The 26,753-nt window shown below is 47.3% G+C and overlaps 1 protein-coding gene across 4 annotated transcripts in view; it reads left to right on the forward strand.

Annotated features, from left to right (window-relative positions):
* The window catches only part of SYT17 (synaptotagmin 17), a 70,259-nt gene extending 45,131 nt beyond the window's left edge, over positions 1-25,128 (forward strand). For all 4 annotated transcript variants that reach the window (XM_028530526.1, XM_036020883.1, XM_036020882.1 and 1 more), the window contains one exon: positions 23,737-25,128. In XM_028530526.1, the coding sequence (XP_028386327.1) occupies positions 23,737-23,933 (197 nt within the window). In that variant the 3' untranslated portion in view covers positions 23,934-25,128. The remainder of the gene's footprint in view (positions 1-23,736) is intronic.
* Positions 25,129-26,753: the final 1,625 nt, after the last annotated feature.

The following is a 26,753-nucleotide window of genomic DNA, read 5'->3' on the forward strand; positions in this document are numbered from 1 at the left end:
GTTCTTCTGTAATTTTCAGTCAGGTGATTTCTGCAGCTGAAGTTTTCTAAGGAAAAGACGGGGGGAATTGCTCTCTCACTCCTGAGATAGCAACACTCTGTCCAGGAATGGTTGGCCACTGCAGGTACTGGGCTGTGATTGGAAGTAGGAGGGAAAAGAAAAGAAGAAGAAAAGAAATGTAGCTTGCTGATGGCTGTTCAAGCTTTAAAAAATATAATTACCATATATGATTCTGCAATTTTGCATTCGCGTATACACCCAAAAGAACTGAGAGCAGAACTCAGATATCTGCACACGCATGCTCAGAGCAGCATTTTCCACAATAGCTAAGAGGTGGGAGCAACCTAAGTGTCCGTCAATGGGTGGATAATCAAAATGTGGTCTACACGTATGGGTATAAGGCGGAATGTTATTCAGCCTCAAAAGGAATGAGATTCTTCACCTGTTCCAACATGGATAAACCTTGAGGGTATTATGCTAAGAGAAATAAAGCAGATATGAAAACAGAAATACTGTATAACTCCATTTGTATGAAGTACCAACAGTAGTCAAATTGATAGAGACCGATGGTAGAATAGAGGTTATTAGGGGCTGAGGGGAGGTGGGAGGGTTGGGAATTATTGTTTAGTGGGGACAGAGTTTTAGTTTGGGAAGGTGAAAAGATTCTGGAGGCGGGTGGTGGTAATGGTTGCATAACCAGTGTGAGTTCTTATGCCACTGAATCGTTTACTTAAAAATATGATTAAAGTTGTCAATATTATGTTACGTGCATCTTACTGCAATTTGGAGAAAGAGAAAGAGAAGGAGGGAGGGAGGGAAGGAGGGAAGGAGGGAGGTTGGTTGGAAAGGGAAAGAAATGCATCTTGATGTCCACAGAACCCAAAATTCCTCTGAGCAGTTCAGGGTAGTACCTGAATGCTGAGGCTGGACCCCTGCAAACTGTTCTCCCTGAGATAAGTCACCGTTCTTTCACTGCCACTCCGACAGGGTAAGTACAGAGGTTAGGGGCCAGACCCCTGAGCCAGATGCCTGGGGTTCACTGTGTGACCTTGGCACTTCCCTTGGCCACTCAGCACCTCAGCTGCCTCATCTATAAAGTGGGGATAATGGGCCTTGCTTCTGTAGATTTCTGTCAAGTCCAAAATGCCTTAATGTATATAAAGGCTTGGAGTGGTGCTAGCTCAGAAGTGCTCCGTAAGTATTAGCTGTGATTATTATTACCCGAAGGAGTCCAAATTTGTGTAGCCAGAGGTCACTTTAAAGCTTTTCTGAAAGATGATGGGGCATAGATACATAACTAAATAACATATTCTACCCCCTTGGTCAACTTAGAGTCTGAGATTCTGTGGAAAACCCCAAAAGGGAAGGAAAATCTTGTTTTACAGACTTAATTGGGTGGGATATTGTCTTCCTGCCCCCCCCCCCCCCCACTCAGCATCAGACAAAGACCCTGTGTCTTCTTGGAGGTGAAGTTTTGGGGAAATTGCGAGGTTAGAAGAACTGAATATGTCATGCCTCTCTAGCCCTGAACCTCCCTCGGTTTCCCTTAAGTACCCTGGGCTCTCTGGCCTTCTGAAGAGCATTCAAAGCTCTTCCTCATCTGGTGACCTTGGTCAAGAGGCACTTTGCTTCAGAAAGGTCCCCAGTGCCTGGAGGAAGCAGGAGCCGATAGTGCTGCCCACAGGCAACCTCTGACGTGGGGGTGGGACAGGGTGAGGGCTGGCCCCCCTGCGGCAAGAGCCGACCAGGTCTCATCAGTTCCTGCAGACTGGATTGTTTTGAGCACCTACTATGTGTCTGACACTGTCCATGAGATCAGTGATCCCCAACCATTTTGGCACCAGGGACTGGTTTCATGGAAGACAATTTTTCCACGGACCGAGCTTGGGGGAAGGCTTTGTGATGACTGAAGCACGTTACAGTCAAGCTCACCTCCTGCTGTGCATCCCGGTTCCTCACAGGCCCTGACCTGCACTGTCCCAGGCCCCGAGGTTGGGAACCCCACACTAGTGCTACATGTTCATTAGGGAGCCAGACATTCATGGTGCATGTTGTCATTGACCTTAATTCTAGCAAGGGACAGAGAGACATTATCAAATGCCACACCAATAATGACTTCACTGTGAATTGGCCTTAGGGTAATGCAGGAGAGAGGCAGGACATGTTGCTGGGTGCCCAGCTTCATCTGGGGAGTGGGGTGACCTGTGAGCGGGGAGCTGGAGGTTGCAGAAGTTGAGGAGCAATCAGGCAGGGCTCCAGCCCAGAAGGGAAACTGAGTTTTGGAAGAGAAATTGAGGCTGACTTCATGCTTCAACCTAGAAGCTAACAGGCTTCCAGGGGTTAGGATAGAGGACTCATGCCCTGCTGCCCATCTGTCCATTCAAGTTCTCAAGGTGGCTGCTGCAGAAATTGACTGGGCAAGGCTCAGAAGGGGGCCCATCAGTAGTAACCAGTGCTGGGCAGCTGCAGAGCACCCAAGGAGGGCAACCAGGTAATGACTGACACTCCTTCTTTCTGCCAACTCTTAGTGTCTCTAGCTGGGACCAAAGAACATGGCGCCTGAAACTTTAGCATGCACAGGTGTCTCCCAGGGGGTGCTAAGATGCAGATTCTGACTTAGTTGGGGTGGGGCCTGGGATTCTGCATTTCTAACAGCACCCAAGTGATGCTGATGCAGACCATGCATGGGAAATCAAATACATAGACAACCCAAGAAGTGCAGCAGGGTGGCAGTCATTCCACCTGTTAGAATCAGACTGCCCAGCAGTGATCCGTCCCTCTGCACATCATTCCATATCTGAATCCACATAGTGTGAATGTCTGTACATTTGCATTGTTCTGTGGAGACTTAAAAAAAATCCTGATGCCCAGATCCTAGTCCTGAACAATGGAATCAGCCAGGGCATCTGCACTGGGGGGAGGGGCTGTACTTTTCAAAGCTCCCAGGTGGTTCTCTTGTGCAGCCTGGGTTGGCAAGCATTTGCCTATACTGTTCTGCCTCCACCCCACCCTGCTGTCTGCTTGGAGGCCTCTCAGGCCTCTCTGTGAGTGAGTTCCAAGGCACCTGGTCTGTTTTCCATAATTGCTTGGCTTTCTGCAGCTGTAGCATCAAATTGGTTAATTGAATCTGCTGGGGAGATGAGCCGGCCAGGGAGGTGTGGCAGAGAATGAGATGGGAGGTCTGGGCCCAGTGCTGCCACCCTCCTGCCTGGGCCAACTCCTGGATTGAGTGGGCATCAGAGGACATGCTGAAAAGTTTCAGGTCTGAGAAGTGGGACAGTGGAGAAGCTGAGGTTTTCTAGCACAGGAAGCCAGTGTGAGAAGGGTATAGCCATTCTTCGAGAGCCAGAAACTCCCTTGAGATCAAGAGATGCTGCGGATTTGTTCTGGAGCACAGATGTTCCCCAGCATCTGGCCTGAGCCCACCCATGCCACACCTCCTCTCCACAGCCTCCCAGCAGCCTCTGGCTTCTCCCCTCCCAGCCTGACTTACTGGGTGACAGGTCCAGCTCTGCCTCCTATAGAGACCGTTGAATAGCCGTTTGAAGCATGGATGGGAGTGAGACACAATTTAGTTTGAATGTCACCTTTACCACTTAGCAAGTGTGTATGACCTTGGGTGAGTGATATCCCTTTTCTGAACCTCAGTTTCCTTCTCTGTTATAACTTCCAGTCTGGATACTTCAGATAAAAAGCTTTAGACAGGGCCTTGCACATAGTTAATGCTCAGTAAATACCAGATGTGATAAGAAGAAGAAGAGGAGGTAGAGGAGATGATGATATTGATATTGATGGACACAGCTATAGAGGAGCAGACCCTGGAATTGCACAGACTTGGGTTTGCCTCTTGGGCCACACTGTTAACCAGCTGTGTGACTTCAAGCAAATGGCTCCACCTCTCTGAGTCTCAACTTTCTCTTGTGTAAAATGTAGCAGATCAATCCTAATATGGGAATTAAAGGCTAATCAGCATATGGACCCGTCCATCCCAGAAGTAGTCACTTGGAAAATCATACCTGCTGTTTTAATAATTGCAGTGTGTCTGAGAGTTGAAATGCTGGCACTTTTGAGATTAATTGCTCAGCCCAGCTGCCGGTGGTTGTCTCCCCAGCATCTTTCTCACCTAATCACCATCACCCCAGAGCTGCCAGCTGGTACCATGTCCAGCAGCCAGGGATTGACACTAAAGCTGTGCCAACTAGCCACAGAACAAGACCAATTTGTGCCCCCAGCAGTGCCCTGGGGCGGGCAGCATGCAAAAGGAATTGGCAGTAGGCACTTGGCTCAAGGCCCAGATCCAGTCACGGGAAGTGAGAGGCAGAGTGGGGACACAGAAGCCTCTGCTTTCTAGTGAAAGGGGCATGAAAATGGGCCCCTAAGAGCCAGAGTGTGGGCAAGATAGCAGAAAGGAGGCAGCTTAAGAAGAGACCCCATAAACTGATGTATAAACTGCCGGGCTTGTTCCTGAGCTACATGTGAATGGATATGACCTTCAACAGCTCATCAGAGGCTTGAGAACTGAACTGCAGGGTAGACCACCACCCAGGTTCTGAGGAACTGATAAAAAAACAGCCTGCCAAGGCTTTGAAAACCGAATTGGCATTGGAATAACAGCACACAGAAGGCTGGTTAGAACTTCTGGTCTGAACCTAACCTGGTCAATTGCCAGCTACAACTAACAAATGAACATATTAAATAGTGTTTAAATAAGACCTAGAGTCTTGTAACATGGTATTTAAAATGTCCTGAGTACAAGGCAAAATTACTTGATATATGAAGAACCAGAAGAATCTGGCAAATTCTTAGAGGAACTATAATAAGTAGACACAAGATGACCGAGATGTTGGAATTATTAGACAAAGACTTTAAAGCAGATACAATAACCATGCTCCAAGAAGTAAGGGTGAACCCTCTTGAAAAGAATAGTAAGTTGGAGAATATCAGCAGGCTGACAGAGAAATAGAGATATATAAAAAAAGAACCAAATGAAAATTTTAGATGGAAAATGATAATAAATGAAATAAAATATTCACTGGATGGGCCTAATAGCAGAATGGAGATGACAGAGGAAAGCGTTTGTGAACTTGAAGACAGGTCAAGGGAAATTATGCATCTAAGCAACAGAGAGTAAAACGATTAAAAAAGAGGAAAAGAAGGAAAAAGAAACAACTATGGAGTAATATCAAAAAGTCCAATATTCATGTCATGTGGGTCCCAGAAAGATAGAAGAGAAGCAGTTGGGAGCATTGGGATGGGGGTGGGTGACTCACCTCTCAGAGGACCCCTGAGTTCCTTAGCAGGTGGCTGGGCCCCCAGCTCAGGAGAGCCACCACTGTCCTTCCCTTCCCAGAAGGCAAGGACATGAGGAAGCAGTATTGCACTGTGGTCAAAGTCAGCCAGGCCTGGCTTCAGACTCTGGTGACAGTGGGCAAATTGCTTTACTTCTCTGCACCTCAGTTTCCTTGTCTGAACAATTTGGACAGTAGTACTCGTGTGTTCATTATCTCATTTAATCTTTCAACAAACACGTAAGGCATGATGTATTTTATGCCTACTTTTCAGTTGGGAAATTGAAGCTCAGAGAAAGGAAGTAAAATGAATTGAGCCAAGTGCAAAGCCTGAGGGAACAGTCCCCACAAGACTAGCCTCACATCAGACATCAGCTATAGATTCAGGGGTCCTCAGAACCACCCTTACAGTTCCCTACAAGTATGGAGTCCTTGTGACCACCCTGGGGTTCAGTAATGCACTAGGATGATTCATAGAACTGAGGACAGCACTACTTATGACAACAGTTTTATGATAGTGAAGGGGTACAAATTAAAACCAGCCCAGTGAAGAGATACACGGGGCCAGGAGTCCAGATGTGGAGCTTCCAGTCATCTCCCCAAGGAGGCAGGGGCGGCATTACCTCCTCCTGGTCACTAAGTGATACTGTGCACAGAGTATGCCAGCCAAGGAAGAGTACCAAGCCTTTGGTGTCCAGAGTTTTTACTGGGGCTCAGTCACATACTGTCCAGCGGCTGACCTTCAGTCTCCAGTGCCTCCCACCTTTAGTCATCAGTTTCTCTGAGGTCTGAACTGACAGGGCGTGGCCCTGAAGCTGCCATCATAAATCACATTGTTGGATTCCACAGTGGCCAAAGACCCCAGGCAAACTAAGGCACTTCTGCAGGACATCCCAGAGTCCTGGAGATCACCTCCCTGGAGGCAGGAGCAAAGGTCAGACCTCAATTTGGGTTGGGGAATTCTTCACTGTACAGGAAGTAACTCATCCCTTGTGCCAAGTCATCTAGCAGGTGAGTGGCTGAGCTGAGCTTCCACTCAAGCCATTTGGTTTCAAAGCCTTCTTCACTCTTAACCACTATGACTGGATCACCTGGCATATGGATCATCCACCATATGGATCACCTGGGCATCTTATTAAAATGCAGATTCTGAGTAAGTCAGTCTAGGGGATGCTGGGCTGATGCTCTGTATTTCTGATGCTGGTCTGAGGACCACAGTTTGAATAGCAAGAAGACCCTTCCTCTGTTCTTCTACCCTACCCCAGGATGTCCAGAGCAGGGAAGGCAGGATGAGTGTGGAGAAGTAGCCGAGGGCAGATCAAGGAGAGCCTGTAGGATAAGAAGTATGTATTTTTTTTCTAAGTACATTGGGAGGTCTTTGGAGAGTTCTGGCCGGGGAAGTGATATGATCTGGATGGTGTTTTAAGATATTGTTTTAGCTGTTGAGTGGAGAATGGGTTGTAGAAGGGCAAGGCGGGGAGCCAGTGACCATCTGGGAGGCCATGATGCTGGTCCAGGAGAGAGGAAATGGTGGTTTAGACCAGGAAGGGGGCAGAAGGGTTTCAGAGAAGCAACTCAGTGGGATATAGTATTGGAGAAAGAGTCAGCAGAACATGCTGGTGGATTAGTTGTAAAGAACCATTCCGCCCTGGCTAGCGTAGCTCAGTGGATTGAGTGCGGGCTGCGAACCAAAGCGTCGCAGGTTTGATTCCCAGTCAGGGTACATGCCTGGGTTGTAGGCCGTGACCCCCAGCAACCGCACATTGATGTTTCTCTCTCTCTCTCTCTATCTCCCTCCCTTCCCTCTCTAAAAATAAATAAATAAAATCTTTAAAACAAATAGTAGAAAGCAAATGGTATAATAACAAGAATACCTATTAAAAAAAAAAAGAACCATTCCCTAACTTGACAAGTGACTTAAGTCCTCTGAGCCAGGATTTCCTCGTCTGGAGACCTCAGTTGCCACCTCACAGAGTGTTATGGGAACAAAAGGAAATGATGCATGTAACGTGCTAGCACAGTGCCGGCAGCCACAGAGGCTCAGGGGGTTGCGGCACTGAACCTGGATGTGCCGCAACCCCCTGAGCGGCAGAACTGTGGAGAGAGGCAGAACTCCAGCCAAGGGATCAGGGGGTGGAAGCAGAGACCTGTTACCCTGGGGGGCTCTCCTGGTGGAGCACAGAGCCCACAGTGGCACCCCTGCCTCAGCCTCTCTCTCCAGAGAGCTTCCTGAGGCTGCCCTAGTCCACCCAGGCGGTAACACGTGGCTAAATCTTAAACATTCATTTTGGATCCCAATGACAGGCTTTGAAGATTGGATCAGCTGTTAGGACTCCTGGGATTTCTGTCCCATTTTCATGGCTGTCTAATGATTTGGGTGCCTTTGAATGGAGCCTTATTCCAAGCAAACCCACATGGGGCAGAACATAGGGCCCTGGGCATTTATCCAACCACACGTGTCCTCGAAGAGCCTGGGGTAGATAGCGTAGAAAAGGGAGCCAGCTGAGGCCAGGCCCAGCCTTGCCTTGTGCCTCGGTGCTGGCTAAAAGCAATCATGCCCAGAAGCCAAGACCAGCACCTGGGTGGGTGTGAGATGAAGGCTTGTGCATGGAACAAAATCAGAAACCAGGAGTATCCTTTCTCTTCATCACTTCCTCCTGCCTTCACCAACCCAGAGCTGCCCGTGAGCGGGAGAAGGGCTAACCTTCAAAATGCCTGGGCCCTCGGGACACAGGGGGTAGTGCCACCAGTCTCCACACATTCTAAAGGAAACCCTTCAGTGTAATGAAAACCACTGTGATTTAGGAATCAGAAAATCAGATTCCCAGAGCTCGGTTGCTGTGTCATCTGGAGCAGGACCCATTTTCCATCTTTCAAATGCATATAATAAATGAACTGCCTACCTCAGGGTTGTTCATTCAGTTTTTAACAATAATAATAGCCAACACCTGTACAGTGCTTCCTACGTGCCAGGCCCTGCTCCAGGTATCTCACATGAATTCACTCATTTAATTTTCATAGCAACACTGTGATGTAGGAGTCACCATGTATGAATGAGGAAACTGAGGCAGCAATAGGGTAAGTAGTTTTGCCTGAGATCCTGGAGCAGAATTCAAACTCAGGTTGCCTGAATCCAGAATCTGCTCTCAGTCTCTGGGTTACACAGCCTCAAATACTGATGAAGCCCCTGCTATGTTGAGGTGCTATGCTAGGTGCCAGGGAAATAGCAGAAAGACAGAAATAAGTCATCAACTGTTATGTTGGCATTCTAGTTGGGGTGAGACAAACAAGAAACAAACGCCTAAATAATGGTAGAGTAAGGCAACAGAGAGGACCTGGAGCGCTACTTCAAACTGGGTAATAGAAGCCAAGAGAGGGCCAGCTGTGCAAAGATAGGGGAGAGGAGCGTTCTAGGCAGAGGAATGGCAAGTGCTAAGACCTGGGGCAAGGATGAGCTACCTTCGTTCAAAGAAGAGGAAGAAGGCCTGTGAGATCAGGGCTGTAAAAAGGGGCCGTCGTGAAGAGCTTAGATGGTAAGTACTTATTGAGCACTGACTGTACAGGCTGTTAGGTACTGGGGAAGCGGAAGCAAACAGGACAGATGTGCCCGCTGCCTTCATGAAGGGTGGATGAGCCGACCTGTGTGCAAGGACACTTGGCACATGCCCCGAGGTGGGGAGTCATTTTTGTTTTTTTCCCTGTTTGTAAGTCAAACAGTTGGGTGAAGAATAAGCAGAGTGAGTGAAAGGGCTCAGCCTTCCCTCTGTCTTTAGAGGGAGGTGCCCCACGCTGGCCAGGGGAGGGAGGGTCTTGGAGGCCTGGCTGGCAGCCACTCCCTGTAGGACCCTGAGTTGCAGAGCAGGCCCAGGGATAGTGTCCGCTGGCTTGGTGCCAAAGTTCCCATTATGCGTCTGCTTTTAGATTTTATCCACTCAGTTTTATTGGGGCTGGAGAAGTGAAGGAGAGTCAGGTGGGCTCCCCTTCCATCCTCGTTCAGGGTCTCCTTGGCCTCTGGGTGGCGTCTTTGGTGAGGAGGGACCAGGACACTTCAGCGATGCCTGGACAACCATGTGATAAATGAGGTTTCTCTGCTTCAAGAACTATCCTTAAAACCCAGTGTGACCCTCTAGCGTTTGAGGATGGGGCAAATCACTCTCTTCCAAGCTATTGAGTGTCACTTGGAAAAGAAATGAAAAGGGATTAATGAGGAGAGCAGGAATTCTGCAGTAGCTCTTCTTCCCACGAATAATAAGAGTCACGGTCCCAAGCACTGTCGCAGTGGGCCCTCACAAAAACCAAAGGGGGGCTGCTGGTATTACGCCCATTTTACAGAGGGGTTAACTAAAGCTCAGAGCGCTTGAGTAACTTGCTAAAAGTCACTGTCTTAGTTAAGGTAAGGCTAACTGCTCTGATAGATCAGCCCCCATGGTTTTGTGGTTTTACACACTAGAGGCCTCTTTCTTGCTTGCACATGGTCCTTGTGGGTCCTTTTATGAGTGGACTTCTGTGTGGTGATTCTGGGACCCAGACCCCTTCCATCTTGCAGCTCTGCCATCTCAGGCCTTGGAGGGTTTCACTTCCAGCCAGTGGCTGGGAGAAAGAGAGAGAGTTGAGGATTGCTTGGGAAATTTTAATAGGCCACACCTGAAAGTTATTCACATCACTTCCACTTCACTCTGGCTCTGTTGGCTACAATTCCCTGCCAGAAAGGCTGGGAAATGTAGTCCAGCCACTTGTCCATGAAGAGAAGGTTTTGACAACTGCACAGCCACAGGTGCCACAGGTACAGGTACTCACGGGCGCAAATCCAAGAGCCAGCGTGAGCCCCGAACTAGTTTGCTTCGCTGCCTCCCTGAGGGCCTGTTGCCTCTGAGCTCATGATCAGTGTCAACAACGGGGATGCCACACCCCAAACTCCAGGTTTGGGGAATGCAGTCCAATAAGAGCAAGTCCCTGCAGAAAATCCACCAGACACCTTTTGGCTGGCAAGCCTCAGGTACCTGCCGACATAGAAAAGCAGTTATACCAGTGATTGTCAGCCAGAGCTGATCTTGTCTCCCAGCAGATGTTTGGCAGTTGTCTGGAGGCAGTTTGATTGTCACAACTCAAAGGATGCCATTGGCATCCAGTGGGTAGAGGCCAGGGATGCTGCCAAACATCCTACAATGCACAGGACAGCCCCACGACAGGGAACGTCGGTGGTACTGAGGTTGAGACAGTCCAAGCGAGAGCCTCCTGGATTTTATTGGTGGTGACCTCTGCCAGCAGCTGTGAAAGGCAGGTTGGCCTGGGCTTGGAGCCAGTGGCTTTTGTTATGTTCCTATTTGAGGCTTGTTTATTCTTATGGCATTTAACCTCTCATCATTCCCAGTGGTTTCACTTTAGCTGCCTGAGGATGCAGAATTCAGAGGCAGAACCTATAGGGAGAATTCCTGCTCATCTGGGCAGAATTTTCAAATGACTTCCCTGTTTCTGCCCATAAAAATTTGGGCAGACAGCCCTGACCAGTGTGAATCAGTTGGTTGAATGTAGTCCCACAAAGCGAAGGGTTACTGGTTCAGTTCCCAGTCAGGGCACATGCCTGGGTTGCAGATCAGATCCCCAGTTGAGGCATGTGAGAGAGGCAACTGATCTATGTTTCACTCATACATTGGTGTTTCTCTCCCTCTCTTTCTTCCCTCCCTCCCTCATCTCTAAATAAATAAATAAAACCTTTAAAAATAACTTTGGGTAGACAGGAACATCTTGCTCTGCAAATAAGCCCCATTTCCCAGAAGGTGTGGCCTGGGCAGGTGGTTTATGGGTGCATGTGGTAATGTAAAAGGGGTTACACAGGAAAAAGAGGACTGATGACTTTTAATATTGTTACTATAAAAGATATATGTTGAAATATATATATATATATCTCATATAACCATACAGGAGAGAGGAGAATTCAAGAGTAAAAATCCCTAATTCCCCCTACTTAAAGGTAACTACTCTCAACAATTTATTGTGGCTTTCTTTCCGGGAACATATGAACTCGTGTATATATGTGTATCTGTGTGTGCACATGTATATAGGTATATATGGTATGTGTGCTTCTCTGTGTAGGTATCTATCTTTCTCTACCCTCTGTTGTTAGCATCCAAAATATCTATACTTTTCCACAACTTGTTCTTTTCACCTACTCTATGTTTCACATTTTTGTATGTCAGCATATGTATATGTTTGTTCTACAAATATTTGTTGAGAACTTCTTATGAGCCAGGCACTGCGGACACAGCAGCGAACAAATCAGATAGAATTCCCAGTTCATTGGGCTAACGCTTGACTGTGGGAAGGCAGATGATAAATAAAGCGAATAACTGAATTAGGCCATGTAGAGATGCAGTTACATGCTAAGGAGAAAACAAGCAGAGAAAGGGGATAGTGAGGCATGAGGTGGGGGTTCCTTGAAAAGATGGTCAGGGAAGGTCTCACAGAGAATGTGACATTTGAGCCAAGAGGTGAGAGGCGAGGGATATGCCATGTGGATGCTGTAGCCAAAGGAATGGCAAGTGCAAAGGCCCTTGCATGAAGGAACCAGCACGGAGATCGACGTGGCTGACGTGGAGTGTTGATCCCCCTAATAATTTTTAATGGCACGTGATATTCCATTAAGCCCGTGAACTGAAGAAGAGTTTATTTAATCAGCCCCCGGTTGGTAGTATTGAGGTCGACTCCTGTTACGTGCAGTTACAAACATTGCTGGAGAGAGCGCCCACGCACATGTGTCCGCTCAGGAGGTCCAAGCGGACCACGAGCTAAAGCCTGAGCAGTGGGACTGCTCTGCTAACGCATATGTGTTGGCCTGTTTTGATAGCTATTGTCAGAATTTGCAATTCCAAAAAGTGGCATAATTGTTTACTCTTTTGTATCCTCTAGAAGCATGCAATTGAAACAGATGACTTGGGCAAATGTTTTGGCCCCTTATGACCCAGGGTGGCCCCAATTCCTGGTATCCCCAAAAAGGATTCTTGTAAGGATGAAATAAGCAAGCTTTGAAAATTACTAGGTGCTGAACAACTATGAGGCGGTTTCTTAATCATTCTTTTTACCTTTAAAATATTTTTATTTTAATTATGTGTTATATAATAATTCAAACATATGGAAATGTACAGAAAAATAATCAGCAGCAACCATGAAATGAACCTCCCCCACCACACCTAGATCTGCTTCAGATTTGATTTTAGTTTTTATTTCTTAATTGGCATAGACAAAGCAGCTCCACATTGACTGCTGGCTTCCAAAGCTTGGGGTGTGAATTTTTTTTTAATAAAATGAGTGAAAAAGTAATGAAATGAGTGGGAATGCAAGATGCTGTTACCACTTTGGAAAACTGTTTGCCATTGCCTTATAAATTTAAATATATATTTACCTTTCAAACCAACAATTACATTCTGAGGTAAATACCCAAGAGAAATAGAAACATATGTTTACAAAACATCACGTACACAGATGTTTTCAGAAGCATTATTTGTGATAAGTCAAAAAGTGGAAACAATGCAAATGTTCATCAACTTGTGAATGGCCAAACAAACTATAACACATCCGTACCTTAGACTGCCATCCAGCAATAACAAAGAAGGAAGTATTAATACACATACACATGGATGAACTTAAAAACATTATGCAAATGACAATATACTGTAAGATTCGATTTTTATGGAATTCTAGTTACGACAAAAAAGGATAGTGACAGCAAGCAGCAGGCCACGGCTGCCTGGGTGGGGCCGCTTGGATGGGAAGGGCTGGAGGACGAAGGGCCCCAGGGAACTCTTTCAGGGAGAGATCAATATCTTGTTGCGATGGTGGTTACACATTTGTATATAATGGTTAGAATTCATCCAGTTTTATACTTAAAGTGGATGGATTTTAATCTATATAAATAATACTTTGGAAAACAAAACTGAGGGGAAATTTTCTTTAATCTCTCTGGTGACTCGGGGTGCGGGCACCTTTTATGTCGGAGGAGGCAGGGGCACTCTCTGAGCAGGGTCCGGGGTGCTCCTTGGTCCAAAGGGGACTTGAACCTCTTGTTTGGTGTTGCGAGTAGACCAAACATCAGGGTGCAAGACCTTTCAGTTCAGACCGAGGACCGTGGTGTGGCCGGATGTGGTTCCGGTTACTGTGGTCATTGGGATAACCTAGCAGCACCCACTGGGAGCTTCTCGCAGCCTCTCCAGAGAGTCCTGTCTTCTTCCCTCCCATGTCTCCAGTGGTTCACCAAGTCCCCTTCCTGCTCTAGGGTCCGGACCAGCCTGTGAACTGAGTAGCCACACCGACCCGGAAACAGATATTTCCGTGGCACAAAGAAGCAAGTAAAGGCTATAAAAAAGTAGGACAGTTGAGCTATTTGGCTGTTTGTGTGTTGGGATTTTAAGATCCCAACATTTTTTGAAGAAACTTAAAAAAGAAACCGGAAAGAATTGTCTAGTCAGCCCCTCTGTTCCCACCACCTGGATTCTACAATGAAATTTTGCCATTTTCTTTATCACACATCTATCCATCCCACTATCTCTCAATTCACTTTTTTCCTGCCTATCAAGGTCAGTTGCAGGTGTTAGTCCCATTTGTTTTTCTTTTAAGTTGACTTTGTTGTCGAAGTGTAACATACACACGTGGAGAAGACCATTACACAGGCGTGGTTGGTGAAAGCCTTGGCCCCTCGCCTCTCTCCAGAGGTTGGGGTTGGGGCTGAAAGTTTCAACCCCTAATCATGTCTTGGTGTTTCTGGCAACCAGCCTCTGTCCCGAAAGTATCTGGAGACCCCAACCACCAGTCATCTCATTAGCATACAAAAGATACTCTTTTTTTTTTTAAATCCTCACCAGATGCTATGTTTATTGATTTTCCAGAGAGAAGGAGAGGGAGGGAGAGAGAGAAAGAGAGAGAAACATCAACTGGTTGTCTCCCATACATGCTCTGACCAGGGACAAAACCCACAACCTAGATATGTGCCCTGACCAGGAATTGAACCTGAAACTGTTCAGTGTACAGGACAATGTTCCAACCAACTGAGCCACCCAGCCAGGGCCAGAAGATATAGTCTTATCAGTCTTAAGAATCCAAGGGTCCTACAAGCTCTTGTGTTGTGAACCAGGGACTAAGACCAAAAGTAACAAAAGATGCATCTCTTATCCTTGTCACTCAGGAAATTACAAAGGTTTTGGAGCTCTGTGCCAGGAAGTGAGGACAGAGACCAAATACTCGTATTTTCGTTGGTCACATAGCCATGCCACTCACATATTATCTGTGGCTGCTTTCTGCTACTATGGCAGAATTGTTGTGACCCAGACGACAGCCCATAGTATTTACTATTTGACCCTTTATGGAAAAAGGTTGCCTACCCACACCCTAAAGCAACACCTCTGGGCTCTCTTTCATTATTCCATTTATTCTCTTCTATCCTTTATTCAGTCTTTCCAGGGAGAACTGACTTACCTGAGTGGGAACTACAGGTGAGTTTGGATCTACAGGTCCATGGTCCTCTGATGGACAAGATTAAGGTGTCGAAGGTACCCCTTCTCCCTCTGGAACGAACCTGCCCACAATAAGCAGCATTCTCTGTGACTCCTTTAGTGAGCCTGCTGGTCAGGCTTTACCCTGCAGGTCAGAGAAGTTTAATTCGAGGAGAGCACATAGTAGGATCAGGCCCCTTTCTGCAATCCAACTAATATTTTGATTTGCATCTAGCACAGTGTATCTAACCTGCGAATTGTCTGGAGGGCATTTGATAACATCCAGGCCCTCACTCTCGTACCAATCAACAGAATCTCTTGGGTTAAGGTCCCAGCACTGGTATTTCTTAAAAGTCTTCCAGGTGTCAAGCAAAATATCTAGGCGGTGAAATAGAAGGAAAAGCATTCATTTGGGATCAGAGGAACTGCGATTCTGGAGGTAGAGATTCAGGCAGAAGCCCAAGTAGTGTCCCCTCCTCTGGGAGTGGAGCCCTGGGTTTTTATGAGAAAAGGGGAAAAAATGAGGTAAGTTGTTTTAAAGAAGAGTTCGTTGGTGAATGATGAGGTAAGGTTAGGAGTGTTCATTGGCTTGAGATTTAGTCAACCAGCAAAAGGCTAGATTTATACTTCATTGACTGGTTAGTGATTTGGTCATCACAAAGTCCAATGTCATCAGTCCTCACCAGCAGGATGTTCTCATTCTTACTGACTTCTCAGAAGGTGGCAGTTTAGTCCAGTGTGGAAAATAAGGCATGAAGGGCAGTGTCTCTGAGCTGGCTGCTTCGGCTCTGTTTTCACACAGCTCTGCTCATGTCACCCCTCTCACAGGTGATTTTCATGCTCGTGATATTGTTGCTTTATATTCTCAATAATTTTAGAAGATGGAGGGGGAAGATTTGATTGATTATCCCCATAAAGCTTGAATAGGTATGTTGTAACTCGTCCTGGAGACACTTTTTAGTGAACATTTCCCCCAAAGCAATGCCAGAATCACTAAAACAAATCTACAAAGACGATCCTCATTCAGATATATACATTTTGGCTGTTCATATAAAAAACAAGCACATTATTTTATAGTCACAGTTTAAATGCTTCCTCCAAGACAGTGTGGCTCACAGACAGATCTGAAAGTGGTTCTTCAAACCCTATGTTGGCTTCATAAACACAGGTTGTACATGGCTGCTTCCACACACCAGTGTGCAGAAGTGGTCCAGCAGGAAGGTACAAAGGAATTTCAAAAGAATTTTCAATCTTGACTTCTATGTCTTGAGGGGGGAGAAAGAGATTTAATTCATAAGCCATGGCAACATATCTCAGATGGTCCTTCCACTACTTCCTAATTTTCTCTCAGCCTGAATTTGTTCTGGAATTTCATCTATGTCAGCTTAAATGATGTGACTTCCCTCCTTCCCTATCCCCAAGTCTCCCAGCTGTTTTTCCTTGTAGATCTGCATAGCCTTTCGGCTCTCAGTGACTTTCCTTTGGTGGAGGAGGAGGACTAGGTGTTAATGGAAGGAAACCCTATCACACATGCCTTTCCCTTAAGGCAAGATTTCTCAACCTGGGCACTTGTTGACATTTTAGGCCAAATGATTTTTTATTTTGGGGGCTGGTCTGGTATATTATAAGATATTTAGTAGCATCCCTATCCTCTGTCTGCTAGATGCCGGTAACACCACCACCCCCAATTGCAACAACACAAATGTCTCCTGACTGCCAGATTGGGGGCAAAACTGGCTGTAGCTGGGAACCACTACACAAAAGGAATCCAGTTCACCCTGAGCAAGTTGCCCACAGACCTGGGCGACAGGGGCCTCTGCCCCGGGCCTTGTGCTTTCAGTGGGATGAGGGTCTGAAAACAAGGGGTCCAAGGAGTCAAGTGGACGTGGCCACCAGAGCCCGTATGTCCCTTTCTAGATCAGCTCCAAGCCCTGGATCCCAGAGTTTCCGCCTGAACGACCTACGCTGGTTTCCAGGCCTCCTCGAGACTCTCTCCAGGCCCACGCTCAGGAAGGCTGGCCATCATGCCAGCGTGTGTCCTCTAGGCCCAAGGAGATGATAGCACTTACTTACAAATAGAGTCATTGAGTAGATTAAACATGTGTAAGCGCTATCTAAGTGTTAGGTGTTATTATTATTTCATGCATATCAACAGTCCCTAAACATAAGCCGACTTTCTTGTCTGCTGCTTGCTTTAAAAAGCAGCCATCCATTCAGATATTGGAGGCAAACCTGACCATCCTGGACCCTAGGGAGGGGTGTGAAGGGCTCTAGCACGGCACCTTCTGGGAGGATTTTGGAGGCCACTCTGACTGTTGACACCTCTTGCCTTACATGCCGGCTTGAGGATCTAACTCCTTTCAAATGCACACGGGTACAATGTGTTTCTCCTCCTAATCTTGTCCTTCATCACATGTCAGGGTCAGTGGAAGAGGGGGAGAGACTTCTCTCTTAGGCGGGAGAAGGAAAAATGATGCTGAGCTTTGAGCCTCAGTTCCTGCTGTGCCGTGTGTCGGCTGTGTGACCGTGGGCCCTTGGCCTCTTAGCCCTCTGAGCCTCTAGCTCCCCATCAACAACATGGGGGTGTAAATAGTACTTTCTCTAATAGGACTGTGGTTTGGATGAAGTAAAAAAAAAATGTTACATAAAGTACTTTGCCTAGGGACTGGTTTACAGAACTCAGGATTCACTATTGCTGATTTTTAATTATTACAGTACTGTTATCTAAATTGTCATTTTGCCTGTTGGAAGGAAAAACATGGAGAAAAAAGTTCTCTCTGAGCAGCTGCTGTGACTCACAGAGTGAGCCAAGAGAGCTTAAAGACACTTCACCCTTAAGTCGTGGCTGAAGCTCCTTAGAACCAAAGAAACGGCAGGGCTCCAATGGGCCTTAAAACCTACAGACACTCCCCCGTTGTATAAACAGGGAACTGAGGCCCTGGGAAGGGACATGGCCCACGTTATTTTGAAGAAAAACCTAAAGTAGCTTCTGGAGAGAAGAAAAAAGAGGGAGTTCTGGGGACGTTTTGCAGAAGTTGAAGAAGAATGGGTACCACCTTTGCTGGGCTGGGTCGGAGCTGGCCCATGGGGGGGACGGGGCCGGCGGGGGGCAGGAATGTGTAGACTGCTCTGGGGCTCCTCCAGGGGTTGAGATAACCGATGAACATTCTGAAGAGTGCAGGGATCCCCCCATGGTGCAACAGCCTGGGGTGGGTTTGCTGGCTTAGTGCCTGTTTTCAGAAATGGGGAGCAGCTCAACCCAACACCTAAGAGGTGGATTACGGGGGACAGCTGGATCTGGGGGTACCCCTACACTGTGCTGTCAGGCTCGGAGCTGCATTTGGGGCATCACCTTGTAAACCAAACATGCAAACTGGAGAGCTGTTGAGTCTGCTCTTGTTGGTAAAGATTTTTTTTCCTTTTAATCTGCAGTGTTTATCACACCCACACTCCAACTCATCCAGCCTCCCTTCCAGAATCATCTTGGCAAACTAAATTAGCAAGCAAAGGAGTTTAGCTCTAAGAGGGAGGAACAAACTCATTTTTACCCAAATATCAGCATGTGAAAGACCAAACTTGCCCCTTCCTTACTCAGGGCAGCCGCATAGTGACTGGCGCAGTGAGTGCTCTCCCTGCACCTCCCAGGTCCTCGCTCTCCCCATCTGCAAAATGGGCCAGTGGCAACAGCTCCCTTAGAACAGCATTTCTCCATGAAGGGGGACCGGGGTGGATTATGCTCCCTGGGGGCATTGTCTGCCCCCAATGGTCTGCTCCCTGGGGGGCCATGTCTGGAGATAACTTTTGGTTGTCACAGCTGGGGAGAGGCCTGCTAGTGGCATCTAGTAGGTAGAGGCCAGATGGGCTACTAAACATCCTACGAGGCTCAGAACAGCCCCTCACAACCCAAAGTGATCTGCAAGGCGTCAGTAGTACTGAGGGTGAGAAACTTCACTCTAGAGGGTCGATGTGAAGACTAAGTTAATCCACACACTGCACTTAGCCCTGGGCCATACACAGTAGGTGCCTAAGAAAGCAGTGTCACTCTCCACGCTTCGTCAAAACCTGGTCACTTAGTGACTGTCCCTGGGCTCTGTGAAGGAGTACAGGGTGTTTGCCCGTTGCCACAAGGCCCCATTCTGCTGTACTTTAAGTTGTTTGTATCTGTCTGATAGTCACAGTCCACTAAATTAATTTAAATTACTGCAAATGGGGAACCAGATGACCAAGTTCACACGAAGTATGTCTAAATCCATGAATAGGATATAGGTTCTTAGAGAAAATGTGGGGAGCCCTCTTCCTGGGCTTTGCGTGCGGACAATGTGACATCTGTTCTGACTCATCAGATGCCTTTTGCCGCTGTCCAGACTGCACAGGCTGCTGGGAAGTTGCTTCCAGATGACTAGGGTACATTGGAGTACATCTGTGGCCAGTAACATGCAAGTGACTGTGGTAAAAAGGGTCCCCTGTCACAGCCAGTGGTGATAGTTGGGGCACCTTGCAGTAAAATTTCTTGATGTGACTGCTTCTGAAGAAGAGGATTGGAAGGATCTAGTTATGAGGAATTGGCTTCCTTTACAGGTCATTTGCTGCAAGTACTATGAGTTTGATCCCCAGCTAGCTCGGTGACTTGGTTTCCTTACCCAGGAAGTGCAGGGGGCAGGGATCTCCGGCTCACTATTTCTGAGCCCCTTTCTGTGTTCTGCAAGTGCCCCCGTCTTCGTTCCCTGTCCTCTCCAACCACACGCTCCCTAGAATTTACGGTGACAGCAAATCTTGTTCTTCCAGGCAGCTTTTGTCATAGATGTCGTTAGTTTTATGCAGCTTCAGCTTATTATAATTTGCATTTTAAATGTTTGGTTTTTGAAAGACTGTTAAGATTGCCATAACTTTACCAAGCAATTTGCAAGTACCAGAGCCTGCCAATTAACTCAGATGGCCACAGCAGCGACTGCTTCCTGTCAGAAAGGCTGAATCACTCAGAAGCTCCCAGCTTTCAAGGGCCAAGTGATTCATCAAGCCAAGTAACTTTGCAGATTGGGATAAGGAGCGTAGGCTATGACTCCCTTCTGGACTTCTTCCTCTTCTTGTTGAGTTAGATGTGGACTCTCTAATGGCAACTTATTTTTTTCCAAAATAATATGCACTTGTAAGAAGTTTAAACTGTACATGATAATATAAGATAAGAAGCAAAACATTCCCTCTGTTTCCCCTCCCTAGGAGGAACCACTTTGAACAGTTTGATGACCATTCCTGCAGATACTGTTTCTATTCTATAAATTAATATATTTTTCAAAAAAGAGAACGTGTTTATATAAACTTTTGCAACTTGCTTTTGTCTCCTAGCAATATCAGGTGTTGGAGGTTTCCCTGTTTGTATATATAGATCTGTCTCATTTTTAACAGTGACATTGGTTTCCATGCTGTTGTTACATCAGAAATGATCTAATTAGTCCCCTCCAGTCTAAGTCTTGGGTGCCTCCCAAATCTGATCCCGACACGATGACTTGGGTGCTGGCAGGCTGCTGGGAAGGTGATCCCAAGAAGCAACGGTCAGGGAATAGGGCAGGGAGGCGGGCCACTCAGGCACGTTTGAGGAGCAGTAACTGCAGCTCAGGAGGTCCTAAGTCAGGCTCAGTGCTGCGAAGGATTCACAGAACTCAGAAAAGTTGTTATACTAGTTACAATTTATTACAGCAAAAGGACACAGATTGACACCAGCAGAAGGAAAGGGTGTGCAGGGTAGAGTCGGGGACAGCCCAGGCACAAGCTCCCAGTCATCCTCTCCCACGGGAGTCCTGTGGGCAGCACGGAACCCTCCTGGTGGCAGTGTGTGGCAGCACACTCGGAGTGGTGCCAGCTGGGGAAGCTCACTCAAGCCGTGGTGTCCAGAATATCGATGGGGGCTCAGTCACAGAGGCCTGGCTGACCATCCAAGTGGCTCACCCTAGTCTCCCACCTCTTTCAAGGCCAAGTTCATATTGAGTAGCCCAATAAATCACACTGTAAGGTCCTCACCATAAATCACACTATAAGCAGAGACTAGTGTGGCCCAGGCAGAGAATGGTGGGTGCTCATGGTAGGACATTATCCACGGAAGCCACAGGGAGCCTGCAGGGTGGGCTGGGGGAGTGGGCAGGCACCACAGCCCAGCCACACTCCCTCATGGACATTTTTGTTGTTCCCATCTCTCATCCTTGTAAACAATATTCCAGAGCAGAGATCAGCCAATGTTTTTGTAAAAACCCAGGTAGTAAGTATTTTCAGCTTTGGACCACACGGTTTCTGTTGAAACTTCCCGGCTGTCCTGCTCTTGTGCAAAGGCAGCCGTGGACACGATGTCCCAGTGGGTTTGACTGGGCGCCAGGAGAACTTAGAAGAAACAGGTGGTGGCCAGATTCGGGTTGGAGGCTCTGGTTTGCTGCAGAAATTATGTCTATCTTTGTCTGTCTGTGCAGATAATTCTTAGGGGGTAAAGCCCTAGAAGTAGAATTGCTGGATCACAAGTTATAATGTTTTTATTTTGAGTAGATACTGAGCAGGCCCCCCAAAGTTGAACCAACTTCCTCTTCATCAACAGTGCATGGGTGTGTTTTGAGATTTCCTTTCTTAAAACCCCTTCCCCAGGGAAGCAGAACCTGTACTTATTTAGTAAGACGTTTCTGCGTTTTCACTGAAGCCTTGGTGAGGCAGAGGAAGAGACTCTCTTGCTCACAGGGAAGGAAACCAAATGGGGTCTAAAATGGTCTCATAATAATATCTTGCTAAATAAACAATAGTATCTTGTTTTAGATTTGAGTCCACAGAGAAGGGGCCTCTGGTAACTTGTTCTTGTTCGGTGAGCTCAAACCTTAACTGCCCACCAGGTGCAGTTGCAAACAGTTCTGGGTGTTACCTAAAAGTTGAAAAAACTTTTTTCAAACACACCAGAAAGTTCCTTAGCAATTTTCTTCATTAAACGAAGATTCCATCGTAGTTTTTTTTTAAATTGAATCTTAGTATTTTTTAATCTCTTTTTAAAATATTTTATTCATTTATTTTTAGAGAGGGGAGGGAGGGAGATAGAGAGAAACATTAATGTGCAGTTGCTGGGGGTCATGGCCTGCAACCCAGGCATGTACCCTGACTGGGAATCGCACCTGCGACACTTTGGTTCACAGCCTGCGCTTAATCCACTGAGCTACGCCAGACAGGGCCCATCCTAGTTTTCATGTAAAGAAGGTCCACCTGGGCATACTGAACGTTTGACCCAGTGTACAAAAAACATACATGGTCCAATTTTTGTCCTTGGAGCCGACAGGTACGGGACACCCTTGGTGGAGACACACGGTATTTCCCTCAGCCCAGTTCCCTCTGCCTAGTTCCCTTTAAGTCTTTGTGGTTTTTAGACAATGGGTGAGGTTTTTGTTCTTGTTTCCGCCCCCCGCCACTCCCCATTTTTCTCATTTGGAATTCTTGTTGGGAACCCCAGGGGGAGAGCAGAGGCTCGTCAGCATTCAGGCTCTGTTTGGGGGTGCATATTTTAGCCAGTTTATTTGATAATGGCTTCCCTCCTGGGATGCAGCCTGCCCTTGCTTGGCTCACGCTGGGTAAATCTGCGATATTCCCTGGTCTGTAGTCCTTCATTTGTAACACAGACGCAGCCTGCCTTCCCGGTAATTAGATGGCATGCCTGGACTACCCACACGCAGATAAAGAATTAGGCGGAACTTGGCTGAGAAGATAAATCAAGCTATCTCATTAGGCTTGGAAGACACAAATTAAGCCTGCATTGGAATTAACAGAAAAGCCTTCCAAAGAGACCTACAGCACAACAGGAGACAGAAGAAATCGCTGTAGCCGTTTCTGTCAGGAAACCTGCCTCTGTTGCCTAGAACAGAGGAAATACGAAGTCTCTTTTTAAAAAGATCAACAGATAGAAATATAGACTCGAAATAGCAGTGCATTAAATGAGTGCTTACGGTGTGCTAGGGAGGCACTGTGTGCTGAAAGTTTTACTGGTCAGAACGTCACCCCAGCTTGTGACGTAAAGCACTGTGAAGACTGCATTGAGCTGCCACGGGCGGGTAGAGTGTCAGTTGCTTAGAGCGTCTTCCCAATATGCCAAGGTTGCGGGTTTGAGCCCTGGTCAGGGCACAGACAAGAAATGACTGATGAATGTATAAATAAGTGGAATAATAAATCCATGCTTCTCTCTCTCTCTCGGCCCCCCGTCTTCTGAACCAAGGAGGAAACTGAGTTTCAGGGGGGTTCCTTCACCTGCTTCAGGGTCCCGGAGCTGGTCAAATGACAGAGCCAGGATTCACGTAGGATGTGTGGCCCCTTGGCCCACAGCATAAGATAGTGGGTTCTCATCTGGAAGGACTCGACCCCACCCCACCCCAAGGATAGTTGGCCATGCGTGGAGACATTTTGGGTTCTGACAGCTGGGGCGGGTGCTACTGACATCTAGTGGGTAGAGGCCTGAGATGCAGAACAGGCCCCACAACCAAGACTGAGCAAGCCCCACAGGTCAGCAGTGTTGCGGCTACCCTGGTGTAACCAGTCATCTGGACTCCAGTGATGACTGACTGTTCCACTAGAACTAACTAGTTGTCGAGCTCGGTTGGCAGGTGGCAACCGGACATACGTTTCATGTTGCACATTGCTGGGACGGGGGTGGAAGGGTAGCTTTCCATAAGAAAAAACAGCCCATGCGGAGAGAGGCTGGAAGGTAGGATGCACCTGGCATGGTGTGAGGCAGCAGGAGACCCAGTGCCACTGGAACAGGGAGCCTGTGGGAGAACAAGCTGAGAGAATCAGGGAATTCTCACCATTGAAAGAAACACAGTGTCCTGAAAGCAAGGACCCTGTGTCTGCAGTAGAGGAATGTGTAGACTAATGGCCTCTGTCTTGTTCCTGCCTCCTGTTCTGTTTCCCTCCTTCCCCTCACCTCCCCCCGCCCCACCCCCATCCCTTTGGCTCTCCAGTGTTCGGCCACAACATGAAGAGCAGCAACGACTTCATCGGAAGGATTGTCATCGGCCAGTATTCATCGGGCCCGTCCGAATCCAACCACTGGCGGCGGATGCTCAGTACTCACCGCACAGCTGTGGAGCAGTGGCACAGCCTCAGGTCCCGGGCCGAGTGTGACCGCGTGTCTCCTGCCTCGCTGGAGGTGACCTGAGGGCTGCAGGGAGGGCAGGTGTCGTTTGTTTTAAAAGAAATGAAAAAAAGGAAGAAAATTTAAGACAAAAAAAGGTGTCATCTACCTATTACATCCACACCTGCATATACACTCACCACACACACACACACACACACACCCCCAAAATTCTCTCAGAACTGAGAGGAAGCTGACTGTTGATCACAAATGGCCACCCTCAATGAGTGAGGCCTGAGAACTTTCCAGAAGCCCCATCCCTGTGCCGCAAGCTGAGCTGGCATTGCTGTGAGACTTACTGGCAGTTCTTGCTGTTGCTGATATCCCACCCCCACCCTGCACCCCAAATGCACTTTCAACCTTCAAGCCAGAGGATGGGCGTCCCAAAGGGTGCCGGCCTCCATCGAGATGAAACTTTCCAAGCGTTTGGCCAATGTGGGGGAGGCCTGACCCCCACACCCAAAATGCACACCCACCAGGTGACTTTGGAACAGGCTGCTGTTGCTTGGGGTTCTTTGAACCTGATACCTTTCCTCCAAAGTGTAAGTACTTTGTCTTCTCTTTCATGGACATGATAAATATAGATTTAGACTATTTGGAGAACCAATCAGCAACAAAAAAACATTCCAGTGTAAGAGACCTCTCCTGGCTTAACCGAATTTTTCCTTGTATTAGCCTATTCCTGGGCACTCCCTGTGGGCACGTATGTGGATGTTCTCGTGCGTGTGCCCTCACAGGTGGACGCGTGTGTGCCTGTGTGTCCTTCAGAGAGCAAGGCAGTGGGCCAGGACCCCAGTCCTGAGCCTTCCCTTCTCTGCCTCTCGCATCAGTGCACCTTCCCCCAGTGTCCTCCTGTGTGGCAAGACCCCACCTTTAGTAACAGTAGCGTGGATGTCTATCAAGAAACTAGAATATGATAGAGCAAAAGCAACATTTTTTCGACCAAATCATGGTGATGTGACTCACAGAAGACCTACACAGGATGGGGACATGGATTCAAATGGCCACCGCACCCTCATCCAGGATGATCTCCCTCCTTGTCACACTCTGAGGAGCTTTCTGTATTTCTGTGTGAACCAAAGTAATTTCTCTTGTGCTAAGGAATTAGCATAGTTAGAAAAGCTCTCTATTGGATGCTTCTGTATCTTTTCCCACAGCCTATTGTCTGGTATACTAGGGAGCTATTTGTTGAAATTAAAGATTATTTATTTGTGCCATGCATTTGAGTTATCTTTTCTCTTCAGGAACACAGGCATAGAGGGTTGGAAGGGTGTTTCGGTTACTACTGCTGTGGAACCAACCATCCCGATGACTCAGAGCACCTATATGTATTGTGCTCATGGATTCTGTGGGTCAAGAATTGAGACCAGACACATCAGGGATGGCTCACCTGTGCTCCAGGCTACCTAGGCCCTCAGCTCCTAGGTCCTAGGAGCTCAAGGGCCACAGTGGGGAGAACCAGACTGCCAGCCATGCTAGACATTGTTGGTAACATTAGAACGTGGTCTCAGAAGGAACAATAGTTGAAAACATTAAAGTATATTAATCTGACAACCGATAAGAGAACCCAAACAAAGAGAAGCCAAGTATTTAACACAAACTAGTTTAAGTGACAAAAGAAGTTCTGGTTTCAGGAGATCATCTGGGCTTTGTTTATCACTCTTATCTCCTGGATAGGCTCTCCTCATTCAGTGAACAGCATGGTTACCAGCAGCCTAAGAGTCCCAACTCATACTCCTCATCAGGATCCAGCTAAAATTGTAACTTTCTGATTTCCAAGACAGAAATAATTGCTCCTTGCTGTCCTCCCTACAGCAAGAACCTTATATTTCTGTTTAACTCTTATAATAACAACTACCATTTATTGAGGACTCACTGTGTGTGTGCTTAACCCAGTATGTGTATAATCTCACTCGATCTTCACAACAACCTTTTGACGTAGGAGCTCTTATTATCCCTTCCACATGAGGACACAGACTCTTTTCTATTATAAAACTGCCCATTTGTTCAGGGTCAGGTCCATGGCTGTGTAGCTTTATTGACCATGCCCAGCTCAAAGCTTGACCCCAGTAAATGCCCCTGGGCTGAGAAGTTAGCTGAGATGACTTCACTCCTCCCGACCACATTGGGCATTGCAGGGTCCTCTCGTGGCCCCCTGGTGTCTCCCACTCTGGAGTGGAGGTGGCATGGAGGTAAAGGGGGAAAGGCAGGAGACCTGGGATAGGTTATATCTCTCAAGGTAGAAAAAGAGACGGAATTTTCCTTTTCTATAAAATTGCTCTCTTACTGAGCATGAAAGTATGAGAGAACAAGCAGAATGAGGGAAGACAGATACAGACAGGTACATACAGGCATCAGGACTGGAGTTGAGGTAATTTAGTCATTGGACCCCTGGGCTTTGGAGTCAAAGAAGCCATGGTTCAAATCTCAGGCCCACCACTCCCTTACTGTGTGCCCTTGCACAAGCCTCTTAACTTCTGTGATCCTTACGTCCTCATTCTCTTAGTCATGGTACCTCAAAAGCAGCCCTTGAGGCAAAGACTTGAGTGCAGAGAGTTTATTTGGGAGGTGACCTCAGGAAGCATGACACAGAAGGCTAATTCAGGGAAAGATGAAAGTAGATAGAGGCTGCATTAACTACATCTGTGGGCAGCGGCGGCTCAGTCTTACTGGGACCCATGGAGAACACATGAGAATTACTATGGGGAAGCTGGAATATTTAACTACTGACCTTATCCCTCGGGTCTTGAGGGTTGCCCCTGGAGGCACTGAATGTTTGGCACTTTGGGACTGTCCTGTGTGGACTGAGCAAGCTCCCACAGCAACGAGAAATCCCCAGGCAGA

The sequence above is a fragment of the Phyllostomus discolor genome, chromosome 3 (assembly GCF_004126475.2).
Source record: "Phyllostomus discolor isolate MPI-MPIP mPhyDis1 chromosome 3, mPhyDis1.pri.v3, whole genome shotgun sequence".
In the NCBI taxonomy this organism is placed as follows: domain Eukaryota; kingdom Metazoa; phylum Chordata; class Mammalia; order Chiroptera; family Phyllostomidae; genus Phyllostomus; species Phyllostomus discolor.